Raw genomic sequence first — 14,192 nt, forward strand, 5'->3', positions numbered from 1 at the left:
GCCGCCATTGCCGTTAGCAGCCATCAGCGAGCGCTCGCCAACACATCACCGGTACGTACCCAACGATCCTGATCTACCACAAACCGCCATAGCCCAATAAATATTATAGACCACACAGTAGCTTTTTAATAAATTTGCCTTTTTTCCACCCAAACACATACACTCTTCCATAGCCAAAGAAATTCCATAGTTTCGGCACACCTTGATCCGCGTACCACTCCGAATTACCCAGTAGCATGCCGGCCCTGAGACACAGTTCGAGGGGTCTCATGCTACTGAGCTAGTTGATCCGGGAGTCTTGGTTCAGCCACTGGGCCTATTAAGCAATCGGTAAGCCTCAATAAGTCTCACATTAACTAAATCAAATTAAAGAATGGTTTTCGGATGCAATAGAACTAAATATAATGCACAAAAATATTTACCAGTAAATGATTATTATTGATTTTATTAAGGTTTATCCATATTGGTTATTTGAAAAAAGCGAGACCAGTCAGCTCATATTGTAGATTCATCAAAATTACATTACATATTTCAGTTCACTAGAGGTTCGTTTCTGTATATGCACGCTCCACACCAACTGTGTACGCAACAATCGATGCATGATCCAGCTTTCCCGGAAGCGAAGAAAACGTGCTCCCTTCTACCATCCGCTTACGGGCCATCTTTTGCTGATGTTTAGTATATTCTACCTCTTTTCGGCGGCCATCCTTGTCAGTTACAAATCTGTAATACAGCTCACGTTGCTCCAGCATCTTTCTCTTTGCGGATGTGATGCATGTCGCAAAATCGATCAACAGCTGGCATAGCTGCTTGGCAGTAGTACAAGGTCTTAGAGTTCCATTTATGCCGTATGTTAGAAGATCGGCCATTCGCAACAGCGTTAACTGATGCCTTTGGGCACCTGTCACCAACGGCAATGCCGATGTCCTTGATGGTTGATTGGTTATCCGCAACCTTGGTTCGATGAACGTCTTCGACCTGGTGTAAGTTCGTCTGACTCCATCCACCGATGAACCTGTAGACATTGGTCTTCTTTGTGACGTTGGCGCGTGTGAAACCACTGGCGGCCTTGATGACGGTCCTACTCTAGCGTTTGTCTCTACTGTTTCTTTTTGCTTAGACATAATACTGGACGCACTTTTGTTTTGTCTTTTAGGTGCTAGGCGAGCTTGGTTAGATTGAGGAGCCAGTGGCTGAACTTTATGCGTTAGTGGTTCAGCAAACTTACCCACCACAGGGTCAAAATTATCACTTATGCCATCTGATGTAAGGAACACGATGTCGTCTTTTTCCAAGACTGTCAATGCAAGTGTTAGGTTTGTCATTTCCGGTTTATCACCGTTGACTGGTCCAAGGGCACCGAGAGCATCGCGCATGTCACGCATGGAATTCACATCATGGGAACCTGGAAATGGAAGTTTTAAAATGATAGGAACTAAAAAGTACTCTCAGGTGACTACAAGAAATGCGCTTTTTACCTTCAGTGATTTCTCGCACTCCATGAACTTTGGAGTATACGTATCCGAGGGAATCGCCGACATTGCAGCAACATGCAACATATTTGCCCGGTTCTTCGGACAGTGGTAAAACCACTAGAACAGTTAACGTAGTCAACGCTCCTCCGGCTTCCATTATATAGGCGTGCGCCTCCCAAAAGCTGCGTACCAAACTTACAAATATGTCTTTTGTTGAAGACGCTGCAAATAAATAAGGAAAATCGCATTAATGGTACTCATATCGACATTCTCATGTAGAGTAGCGTTCATAAACCACGCATAAAAGTAGTTGGACATTCCATTCCCCTTAATATTGCCACTTATCGTCTACCGGGGGTACTTGCAACACGATGACATACATTAACTGCAAATAATTTTCTCATAATAATGAAATCTAGTATGCTCCATTATTTCGGTTATCGAGATTAAGTATACCAAAGATCGTTTTAGTACAAAAATCAGTTTTGTTTCTTTATATATTGTTAAGCTACACTGATAAAACGATTTGTTCATTTTATGCGATAAAGTATGAAATTCGAGCTTTGCCTTTCTCCTATGACCTTGCTTGCCGTTAGGGTACCTGATAGTAACCTTAGCTGAACGATACAAGTTTACAGTATGTTTCCAATGTTTAAATTTTCAATGACATTGCTTCATAGTCGGAAAGTGTTGAAAGTTACCCCATTTGACGGTATGTTACTATATCAAGTTGAACCCGGGCTACAAAATTACGAGTTGACAGTCTACAATGTTGGAGAAGGTACATCGCATACCTTAGTGCAGCAAGGTTCAAATGTAGGCCGACGAGAGAAATTAGTAAATATGTGTACCTGTATTGAACAAAGGAGAAGCGCAGAGCAGATAGCGTAGCGATATCAGTCAGTGCCTACGGAAGGAATGGAGAACAAGAATCCGTGCTTATTTGGTAGTTTTCAACAGCTTATGGGTCCGTTAAGTTCGAGAAGCGAGAAGATCAGCAGGAATATGGTACTATGTTTTGCACTTTTTATTTTTCTTCTAAACCATGGGAGAAAATCTGCTCAACAAACACCTGAACGGCCCAGTTCCAGGTAGTGTGGGGTCCAGGTCGTCTTCTACAACAAAAGTAAAAGCCAGGACTACACTTTCCTCGACCCACTAAACACAGTCCCATGGTCGCCAAACGCTACGTCTCTTCGGAATCGTCTACTTGCTTCAAAGAGGGGCTAGTGCATCTCGCACCCTCAAGGTTAGCTGCTTAGCTGCGTAGCCTGCAGCAACGATCATCGATGACTCGCTTTGGGGAATTCACCAAGGTAGCATGCTGGCGCTTATCCAGTTTCCGGAGTAGTCCTCACCACTCGCTTTATTCTCGGAAGGCGGTCAGGGTCAACCACCGCGCCCGCGCCCAACTGTTTTGCAAGCACCAAGAACTGATACTTGCGTACAACGCGATTTGACCTGCTGTAGCTAACAAAAACAACTAACATTAGAAAGAGTTGCTTACAGTAGGGTACCCCCAATGGGGCCTCCATCTGCCCTGCCCAGCCAACACGAAGTCGTACACTCAGCCAAATAAACTTAAAATATTCATAAGGCCCAACTTATGAAATGACCTTTAAACAATTCATAATGATCCGAATGATTTTCGTAAGGTCACTCTATGACGTAAAATCGTCTCACGGATTGGCTTTTATATATGTTCAACAACATGGTACCGTAATCCGGGGTATCATTGATCAGCGGGGTAACATTGATCGGCTTGACCCACCTCGGGAAATGTTCAAACAAGCATTTTACATTGAATCAGTTTCTGCTATCTAATTGTATATCGTAATCTGCTATCATTTAGCTATTAAATGACATGCAATTCATGAATATTGAATTTCATGAACATTGAAATAAATCGATTTTTCCATAACTGTTTCGTAACGCAATGAGATACATTGACAAACATTCATACTTGGCGTGAATACTAGATACAATATGAGGTTTGAAATCACTGTATTACTTCAATATGATATCCTAGAGTTGGATGTAATAAACGAAACTGTTATAAAAATGCTCTTTTTCAGTAAAATATACGATTTATTAAAAGTCGGCTAACAATTCCTTAATCCATTGCCTATTTTAGGCGTTATTCGTGGTTTAGAGAATTTTAATCCTAAAATAACTCAAAAAGTACATAATTTGTAAGAATTTGGACAACATATTCGAAATCAGCGACCCCGAATTTAGTAAGTAAAGGTATTTTCAACACAAATGAACATTGATCACTGACATGATCAATGTTACCCCAAATCAACAAAATCAAAAATTAGATTAAAAAACCTATTTAAACATGTTTTAAAGTTTTACAATACTTTTTCGAGTAGCTTAACACATACTCAAAGGGCCAGTACTTGTTTTGAATATATAAAACATCTAACGTTTGCTTTAACAAGAGAATTATTCAAGAAAGATCGATAATTCTGATCAATGTTACCCCGAATTACGGTATTCTCAAGCGTCGGTAGCCGTGTGGATAAAACACGTACTCAGTGATGCCGACGTTCAAAGTCGAATCCAGTCTGCATCAATCTATATATATATAAATGAGTTTGAAGTCCCTTTGAGGCAACAAAACTCACGAACGGCTGAACCGATCGGGATGACTCTTGCAGGGTTTGATTCGTATTCATGGTGGCTGTGTTTATATGTAAAAAAAAAAATACAGAAATCAACTAAAAAGAAGAGCAATTGTAAAATTACTGAAATTGTTATGAGCGGGGAAGAAATTCAAAGCGATCACAATAAAACCAATCTAGAGTGCGGTGCCAAAATGACTCCCCAGCAGTTGTCATACAATCACAATCAAAATGGCAGTACAACGTCTGCCGGGACAGCTAGTTTAAGATATTTTTGTTCTTTTCATAAGTCTGTCTTATGAAATTTGTCATTACAAGCATGATCAATTTTCATAAGGTATGCTAAAGTGGAAGCCATAAGCGTACATGCTTCCGTTTAACCGCGTGAAAAGTGTGTGTGTACATCCCAACTAACAATCACTCATTTTACAAGCACCTTCACGACGAATTGATTCAGCATGATGCTGAATAACATTTGGATAATTTCCAGGCACAACCTTTGTTCGGGTTTTGTTCACACAAATTTGGAGAAACTATAAAGCATAGTGTTGTGTACCAACTGAGCTGTTTGTTGTTTAATCGTTTTACAACTAAATAGTAAAACTGTTATTCAGCTTGAGCAAAAATAATCAAAAATAAAAAAATGCAAAATTTTTCAATTTCCACGAGAGTTTATGATTGGAAGTCAATACTGTGAACACATATTTTGAAATAATAACTACACATAAATTTACCTACATCCAGATTCGAACTCGAGACCCGTTGATTGCCAGCCGCATGCCTTCCTATCTGCGCCATCCTAGAAATGATGAATTGCAGCGCTCAAATCAAAACATAAACTTCCCGTGGTTTAATAATGATCAGACTTCACCTCCTATTCAGCAGTGGTGAATTAGCACAACATTATGGTTAACGACTGAACAACAGATTCATTCAGCTGTTGTTCAGTGAAAAACACGTGTTTTTTATCATGTACTGTGAGTCGAAGTATGATGAAACGAAAACGTTTATTTGACTTGTGATAAACACATTATACAGATACATGTCCTAATTTTTACATGAACTTAACAAGAAGCAGAAAAAAGTGTTGTTAAACTATGTTGTAAAGGAATTACTGCGAGTCGAATAAAAATCTTAATAAACGTTTGAAAAGTGTTTTAAATCATCATTGTTAATACCAATACGAAAAGTTGAACATTGGTTACTTTTTCTATTGAAATGGCATTTGTACAGTAATGTTTACAGCATAATATTAGTTCAGCTATAATTACTATTATAAAGCAATAATTCAGCATGTATGCTTGTTTGCGGCTGGTGATTGTTTGTTGGGATATTGCCTCCACTTTACCATCCTATTTAACATCAAATACGATCATGTGTTGGCTGGGCGGCCCTTAACCCCTTTCCAACCGCGGACTGGGATCCAACCCAGTAGATCGACGACACGACAGCAACGCTACCAGGATGTTTTCTGGGTCCTCCTTCCTTTGGTGAAACTGTCCTATGCGCGCTGCCATTTGACCATGTAGGACAATCTGACAGTCCTGCGTATGCCTCTTGCGCCGCGCATTTCGAAGCACTATATGTCCTCCTTGATAAGGAATCGTCATCAAAGGACAGGATCCATGGGAGCTATAGGCAATATGGGTCAACTGGGTAACTGCTGGCTCATCTACGAACGTTGCAAGCTGGATGGAAAAATGAACTCGGTAGCGGAACAAGCTTAGAGCCAGAAGGAACTTGGCAGTGGGGTAGCTCGGTTGCTATCGAGCTTGGTGCTAGGCATGATAGGCAAGAGGAGTACGGTGGCCCGGAGGAGCTCGGAGAACGACGGACCTGGTCGGAACTCGGATTATTGGTGCAGAGCTTGTACAAGTTTCTGAGTTAGACCACTTGTCCACTTTCAAAGAATCTTCGGGCGAGCAGGAGATCATCATACTTCAAAGATTGTGAAGATAAGGAGGAGTGTTGGTGTACACTGTACAGGTACCTTGTGCTACTTTTCCCCGAAAGCCGGTTCCACGAATGCCACATTGTTCCGAAAGCCGCTTTTCCGAATGACCCGTTTCCTCGGAAAATGTATACATTACTTTCTTGTTCGGTAATCTCTTTCCACAAAATAACCATTATCCTGGAGAACATGATATTCAAAAAGCTATCCGGCCACAAACTTATAAGTCCAGAAAGAGATGCCAAAGGCGAGTGGAATAAGTTTATATACGTGATTTATGAACACCACATAGGGTCGAGACCATTTGGGTAGGAAGGGGGGGTGGGGCTATTTTGGTCACTTGCTGCTACAACTATGTCAATTTTAGACCTAGTGAAAATAATGCAGGAGGCGAGGAACACGACTGGGAGGAAATGTTGAACTGTTGTGGCTAAAAGAATTGAAACGACTAGTTTGGATAGCCCTACGTTTCGGTCCCGTGTATTGGACTTTTTTAAGGGATAACTAAAAATGATATGCAACATTAGAACATAGACACATTACGTATATACATTTTACATACGCAGTCGTCTCTCGTTATGTGGTTTGCTAATGAGTGTTGGAGCTATGCCAAACTAGCCGTTTCATTTCTTTTAGATTGAGAAATCCACAACAGTTTAATACTTAATAACTTTATTTTTGGTACCCGGTGAGATACGTACAGTATCTAGATCAACGATCAATTCTGACTATACATGTCAATGGTTGCTCCTCCGTGATTGATCTGAACTGGTACCAATTGCACTGAGATCCAACTGAATAAGGGGTTGGGACATTCCACTTATTCTCAAAGTGCAATTTTAGCAGCTCATGCATATTTGATCAATAACGGCGCCGGCCAAGTCCTTATAGTCAGCTGGGAAGGGAAAGGAATGTTAAACTGTACTGGTTGTTGCTACTAGAGACCGAGAGCACTCTGCGTCCCCACAACCCGCACGGACTGGGGTATTTGTTAGACGGAAAGGATGGGAGATCTGGGAGTCATCGTTGGGTCGGTGATGCGATCGTTGGATAGGGGTTATTTATAGTGTTCGTGATAGATTGTGTGGTGAATAAGGTGAATAAGGTCAAGCGGCACAGCACGCTTTGGTTGCATAACTTATAGGCGTTATATATTAGCCTGGTACACGGTTTATATGGGAAAATACAAAAAATGGAAAAACTCAAGTTCCTGCATACTTTTTGAGCTCCACTTTGGTCCCATATCAGCTGTGCAAAATTTCAGATCGATCGGAAAAACTATATTTTAGCGCCCGCCATTCTTAGTTTTTCATACGATTTACTATGGGGAAATTTTACTCCTGCAAAGAAAAATCACTAGAAGTCACCTCTAGATCCCTAAAAATAAGTCGACGAATGATTTCTGTAGAATACTTTACTAGGAATCAGACCTCCGAAGACAGCAAATCGATGCGTCGTTCGTGGAAAAAGTTATTAGGCCTCACCCGATCGATAAAACAACGAGATTTTATTATTTATTGTTATTCCTTACATGTTAAACAGCGTTTGCATGCCATTCGGTTTTCAGTCAATAACTTTTTTCACATGCCTTAGATTGTTTTGCGGTCTTCGGAGGGTTGGTTCCTCGTAAAATTTCCAGCAGAAATCATTCATCGATTTATTTTTAGGGGTTAAGAGCAGTCTTGTGCATTATCACCATCATAACACAAAAAAGCCGCAACATCAACATTGCCCTTCTTCCTCCATCAACGCTACAGCCGACCGTCTCTATGTTGCTATCGAACACATTCGAGACGAACGCATTGATACGGTGGCTGCCGCCGCCACGCTTTTTCTCTGCAAATCTCTTGAGTAGCCGAACGCTTCTTAACCGTCGTTCCGACGCAGAGCTATGTCACTCACTGCTGGGTGACTCTCTTCTGAAAATGCCAGGACGAGGGTCAATTTGTTAAGTAGTATTGCATGGCGCAGCAAACACAAACATAGCACGCCCTATGAATAGAATGCAAAGCGTAGAACAAAAACTCGCTTCGGTGTTTCATCGTGTGGTTCGAAAACAAGAGACGATCGCTGCTGTTGGATGTGGTTGACTCTGCATTGAACGAGGGTTGGCTTGAGTGGCTTTTGCGTGAATCGATTATGTTTTGATGGACTGCGTTTGTCGTATGAAGTGATGGTTAGAGCGAGTGTCATTCGACATTGACCCTCCTGAAACTGCACAACCCTGGTTAAGAGGCAACCTGTGGCGATTTTTCTTTGAAAAAGTGATTTTCCCCATACTAAATCGTATGAAAATTTGAAATGGCTGGCGCTAAAATATAGTTTCTCCGATCGATCTGAAATTTTGTACAGTTGATATGGGACCAAAATGGAACTCAAAAAGTGTACAGGAGTAAAACGTCTTTTTGTGTCCCACGCTATTATATATACACTGTGCTGTGAGTAGAAGTTGGAAAGGGAGGGAAACGACTTTTTTTCAATTCGTTTCTGGTTCTAGCGATGGCTATGAACATATGAATATACATGAGTTGTATATGTAGAGAAGAGAGAGAGAGAGAGAAAGTGGATAGAAAGATACAAAGTAGGATGAAAAGGACGGGCCAGGGATTGAACCCATGACCTTCTGCATACGAATCAGAAGCGGTAGCCACTAGACCACCAAGCCCGTCTAGTACAGTATCTAGAACTGTACAGTATCTAGAACTGTACAAAAACTCAAATCAATTGGTATGAAACTGGCTTAGTTATAGCAAATGGTCCCAGACCCTACAAGCAGTTAAATTTGCTAAATTATACTGCTACTTACTCTGATGAATTCCAAATATTGCCGAGTTCAAATACTCAATTGCACCTTGTACTGCACACCTCGCTGCGAGCTGTGCTCCATCACCCCAGTTAACCCCGTCCGCTAACGCCATTATGCAAGTAGTTTCTCTTGCAATTATTCCAAAACAATCGGCCACTGGATTTCCAATGTTTTCCCCTGTGATGAAATTCTTCTCATATAACGAAACCGATATTCCATATGCGTGATCATCCGGGATGTTCCAGTTCGTTATGTTCGCTATTGGGTCTGTCGTATCCGTTGCGTCCAAGGTGCTCTTGATAACCGTGTTGTCATTGCCATTATCAATTGTTTCGATTACGGATGAGATCACGCTTTCGGTTTGTAACTCTTTGGTTGCATTTTTTTGCGTCTGTAATACCTTCGCCGTTTCTTTACATGCTGTAACGGTTCTTCTATTTGCGTTTGTGTCCGCTTTTGCATTTTTGATGGAATTTTGTAATTTCTTGCCCAATGTAGTGTCACTTTGAATATCTTGCTCCAAATGAGTATCTATAAAATCTATTTCAGGGCCTGCACTCAGATGGTTACGCGTTCTACGAATACCAGTCAACCCTTTGTCAGGGCCCGTGTAGGCCGCCGTTACGGACTCGGTTCCAGTTTTATACTTGTTAATACTATGTTCTGGTAGTTCAGTCGGTTCCTTTCCAGATCTAATCTTTGGTATAGAATCTGGTGGTTTCCATGTCCTGGAACGAAAAAAATGGACAAAAACGGAATGTAAAATATTATTATTTGCCAATTAAGAATTATCATCATGAAATTTTTATAAAAAAATAATACATAATTGTAGATTCAACGTACAAAAATTGATCGCATAATGTGTGCTGTAATTCAAAAGGATTTTTCAGGCCACCCAAACACTTTTGCAAGGAGCGTACGTAATTATCAGTGCATCATTTTGTCACTATTAATTCTGGACTTCTTCGGTTTGTTTTTTTTTTACATTTTGTATTCTCGAACTCTACTTTGAATTCTTTTGTACCCTCTTGTTACATCTTCTCCCCCGCTTGAAATTACGATAGATGCTTTATCTTACGGTCCTCCGGTACTTATCGCGAAGAAGGTGTCGGCATTCCTCAATACTGCTGAGGACTAGCTTAGAGAGGCGCCTTCCGGACACCACCCCTTAACCTCTTTTTTTTCTAAACCATAGGGGAATAATCTGCAAACAGACACCCTAACATCAAGGATAGGGTAGTGTGGAGCTGAGGCCGTCTTCTACTATAATAGTAAAAGCCAGAACTACTCTCTCCTCGTACCCACTAAACACATTCTTATGATCGCGAAACCCTACGTCTCTCCGGAACCACCAAGAAGGTATTGCTTCAGAGAGGGGCTAGTATCAGAAAGCATCCCGGGAAAGTGAGGAGATTTTGGTGTCTATTCCGAGCGATAAGCTACCTCGTGGCCAGAAAGCTGGCCCCGCTGAACCAAGTCTGTCATTTCCGGAGGTCCCGAAACAGGGATCCTGCCAGCGCTTCCCTGGCATAGGAGACTTCTACGTCTTCGTGACCATATCGCGTCCCCAACAGCCGGTGGCATTGAGAGGCTGTGGACCCCTACCACGCACATACACGCGAAAAAAATCCGTTCTGTAAACGTGAACAAACAAATATACACCGTGAACTGGAACTAGATCTAGCTGTCAATATAGGCGTTCTAGAGAACGTGACATCTAGTTCACGGTGTACATTTCTTATTGTTGTTATGGTTGCTATGCATAGTTCCCGTTGCCGTGACTGGGAGTGCACGTATATCGGAACGGATTTTTTGCGTGTATAGGACCAGATCATCACATGTTCACGGGCGCACCCAACAATTAGAACCCATCTTCGTGGTGGAAACATTTTTCAACTAGCCGGCACGGCCGACGGACCGCAGACGGAGCCCGGGAACCCTAACCTACGAGGTGTTCCGGCTATCAAAAACGCGGAAGCGGTACATTAGCCTACTGTTGCGGCTTCGTGTTGAACAAGTGGCTATCTACCGTGATCCAAGCTCGCCCATCACGTGAGGATTGGTTGGGTTCATACCACCCCTACCACCCGTCACCTACTTCTTGTCCGAGGCTCTGGGCCGGAAGCGAAGAAATCAGGAAGAATCTCAGAACCAATGTCCGCTGGCGCGCCGAGGCAATCCGGATGTCGAGACTTCCGGGCGGAGAGCAGTCGCAGTTAAGAAGGTATGTCGAACGTTATCCACGCTCACTAGCTAGCATGTCAGCGAAAGGACTCTACCTCAGCAATCGGCCGCTCTGAACTAATGCTTTACCACTACCCCCCGCTTTTCATAAAAGAAAATAAACAAATAAGTAAAATCTATCTAAACCTCTCAAGCTTGCTATTTGGTGAAAACATTCGCGAAATGATGCGATTCGCTTTCGACAACGAATACGTTTTCACTCTACCTCGCTATATCCCTTTCGTGACGGCGCGCAAAAAATTGAAATCTCCATACAAATGGCTCAATTTTGGCTCTCCAGAACTCTTAGATTTCCCAACAAAACAACAATTATTTTACCCTCATTTGAAAGAACTACTCTTTATCTTTCGATTTCTAACTTTGACTACCTAGAACCTAGACAAATCGGAAATGAAAATTATGCGACAGACAAGACTTTTCCTTGTTTTACGGTTTTTGTCCACTTTTTGTTTACCTTGTTGTGGTAGATCTCACAGGCAACGTAAACAAAAGTTTGTTTACACACAAACAAGTATAAGTAATGGCTGAATTATTGAAACAGTTTACATCACATAAAACGAAGTCTAAACAGATGAAAAAAATATACAAAACTGCTACCGCTCAACAGCACAATTGTGCTGGTTCGTCACGAAAGGGATATCAAACCTCCTGTACGAATAGCACACGAACAGACTCGACGCTGATCAGCATTGTTGGCTGCTCCTTTTTGCCGTTGAGCTGTTGCGTTCCAGCCAAGGCTGTCTTTTCACCGCTTTCGATACTTTTCGATCACCTTTTCACGAAGCATCGTAGGCTGGGAACGTTATTGGTGTGGTGTCGGTACATGCAAATGTTGCTTTTGTGTGTGTGTCGAGCGTTCGTGCCGTAGCTTCTAAAACCAACCCATTCGGTGTTGTTCGGATGTTCGGGTGAGCATGTGGCGGCACTGATAGATGCGTGCAAAATCGTGTGTGAGCTACATCATGTTCATTTTGCAACCTCTTTGCCTCTGGTCATCACTGAGCAGTGTACAGTTCAATCGCAAGCGATAAAAATACAATTGATAAGTTGATTGAGGATTCGTGAGGTGATATTTTGCATCATTGAAACCTCTTTTTCACTCTTTCCTGAAGAGCTACTGCATGTAAGTCCGTATGGTCCTTGTCTCTTTGTCCGCTTCTGCAGAACATTTCGGGAGATCCCTCAGCAGGTTAAGTGCCGACCCTAGGAAGGCATCCGGTGAGGTAATCGATACTCGCCAGTACCGAAGGAATACGGGTTAGCTAGTTCAGTGCCCAGGCGTAAGGACGTCACTGGTAGTTACATACTTCATACTTCAACTGATCAGTCTGGGCACTATAGCCCTTCCGTGAATCCTTCTGACTTCAGCTGGATTGAGGAGGCACGTCACGAGCGTCTGTTCACGTAGGAGATGAAGATCACGAACTGATTTAACAGTAATGACTTTAACCCTGGAGCGATCGCGCAGTTGTAGGGGTATTAGGGGCATAATGGACACCCTAAGCGAATTAGTATGTTAGGCCTGTATAACAGACAAAAACTTAACATATTATCAGCTGGCTTACAACTTTAACTTATTTCCTACGTATTTCAATCATTTACAGCACGTAGAATGTCGGTATTGTGAAGAAATAGTGAATTGTAAACCGTGTGTTTTTTGGGGCTGGCAGCAAAGGTACGGGGCGAAATGAACACCCAACGGGGCATAATGGACACCCCTGCATATTTTATGCTGTTTCTTTGAGAATATCGACCAGTTAAGTAATTTGCCAACGGATATCAATACCACAGATATAATACTCCATCTTAGACGAGTTTACATAACTTCAAAGTTAATTAAATAAATTTTAGGCTAAAATAATCGGATTGAATTTTTTCAAACTCTCTAAAACGCCTAACAGTATGCAACGCGCGTACATCCATTCATAATTGCCAGTGTTCATTTCGCCCCGAATAGACTACAACATTGAAATTGCTATTTTCAGTGTGTTCTGATCAAAAATATAATACTTCATCCATTGCTAAATCTACGTATACATGTAGATAAGCTAACAATTCACTTGTTTGTATGGTGGACACACTCAATCTCTCGTGATACCTTATTTGCGCTGCTTCGAAATTATAAGAAATCCACCATATGAAAAACATACTTCAATTTCAATGATATTTTGGTTATTTCAAAGGAATTTAAATGGTACTTTTGAAAAATAGAACAATGGCATGTTCCTTTACACTTATGCATTGAAAGTTTTACATAAAAGTCAACGGTTTCGGCAAAAACAGGGGTGTCCATTTCGCCCCGGGTGTCCATTATGCCCCTAATCCCCCTATTACAAGAATTATAACTTGGTATGTTCTAACCCCATCCCAATTCCCAATAGAGTAAACTGACATAGCTTGCCAATTAGCTATGCCGTATAAATCTTGAGATCATAGAACTAAGCAAACTAAGGAATTGATGAACTTGTATATTGTGAGGCAAGTACAATGATATACTATGCTCAGGAATGGAATACGAACCCGCCGTCTCCGGATTGGCGATCCAAAGCCTTATCCACTGAGCCAACTGGAAATCCCCAGTTTATTTCTAGACCAACTTGTAAAAGGTGCAAAACAACTATTGCAAACTCCAGCTTCTTCCGTCCTTACTAGGCGTCACCTCTCACTGCTTGTGACCGCTACCGGCTGCCAATTTGGGTGAATTTTACACAAATCTAGATTCCAATTTACATGCCTCAAACAAACTTCTTGGATAGAATATTTGTTGAACTTTTGGAACGGTGGCAAAATTGGACACCCACCTGAAACGTGCAGCAGCAATAGTCGGACCGGCGGTGAATGCGGCTAAAACAAAGTACATGCTGGTAAGTGGAACTGAGCGGGACAGGAAAAAGAATTCGTCTACCTCGGTTACTTGCCAATGGCTGACAATAACGTGAGCCGTGAAATACGAAATTGCATCATCAGTGGAAGTCGTACGGGCTCCAGAAGAAACTACGGTCAAAAAAGATTACCCCCGCACCAAATATACCATGTACAAGATGATAACAAGACATGTGATTTTCTACGGACACGAGACATTGAGGAGG

The 14,192-nt window shown here is 41.8% G+C and overlaps 1 protein-coding gene across 1 annotated transcript in view; it reads right to left on the reverse strand.

Annotated features, from left to right (window-relative positions):
• Positions 1 to 417: 417 nt before the first annotated feature.
• The window catches only part of LOC109411936 (PP2C-like domain-containing protein CG9801), a 30,273-nt gene continuing 16,498 nt past the window's right edge, over positions 418 to 14,192 (reverse strand). The window contains exons 3-5 of the mRNA XM_062858964.1: positions 8,860 to 9,587; positions 1,479 to 1,697; positions 418 to 1,405 (exon numbers count right to left, since the gene is read on the reverse strand). Coding sequence (XP_062714948.1) covers positions 540 to 1,405; positions 1,479 to 1,697; positions 8,860 to 9,587 — 1,813 coding nt within the window. The 3' untranslated portion in view covers positions 418 to 539. The remainder of the gene's footprint in view (positions 1,406 to 1,478; positions 1,698 to 8,859; positions 9,588 to 14,192) is intronic.

The sequence above is a fragment of the Aedes albopictus genome, chromosome 3 (assembly GCF_035046485.1).
Source record: "Aedes albopictus strain Foshan chromosome 3, AalbF5, whole genome shotgun sequence".
Taxonomy (NCBI): Eukaryota; Metazoa; Arthropoda; class Insecta; order Diptera; family Culicidae; genus Aedes; species Aedes albopictus.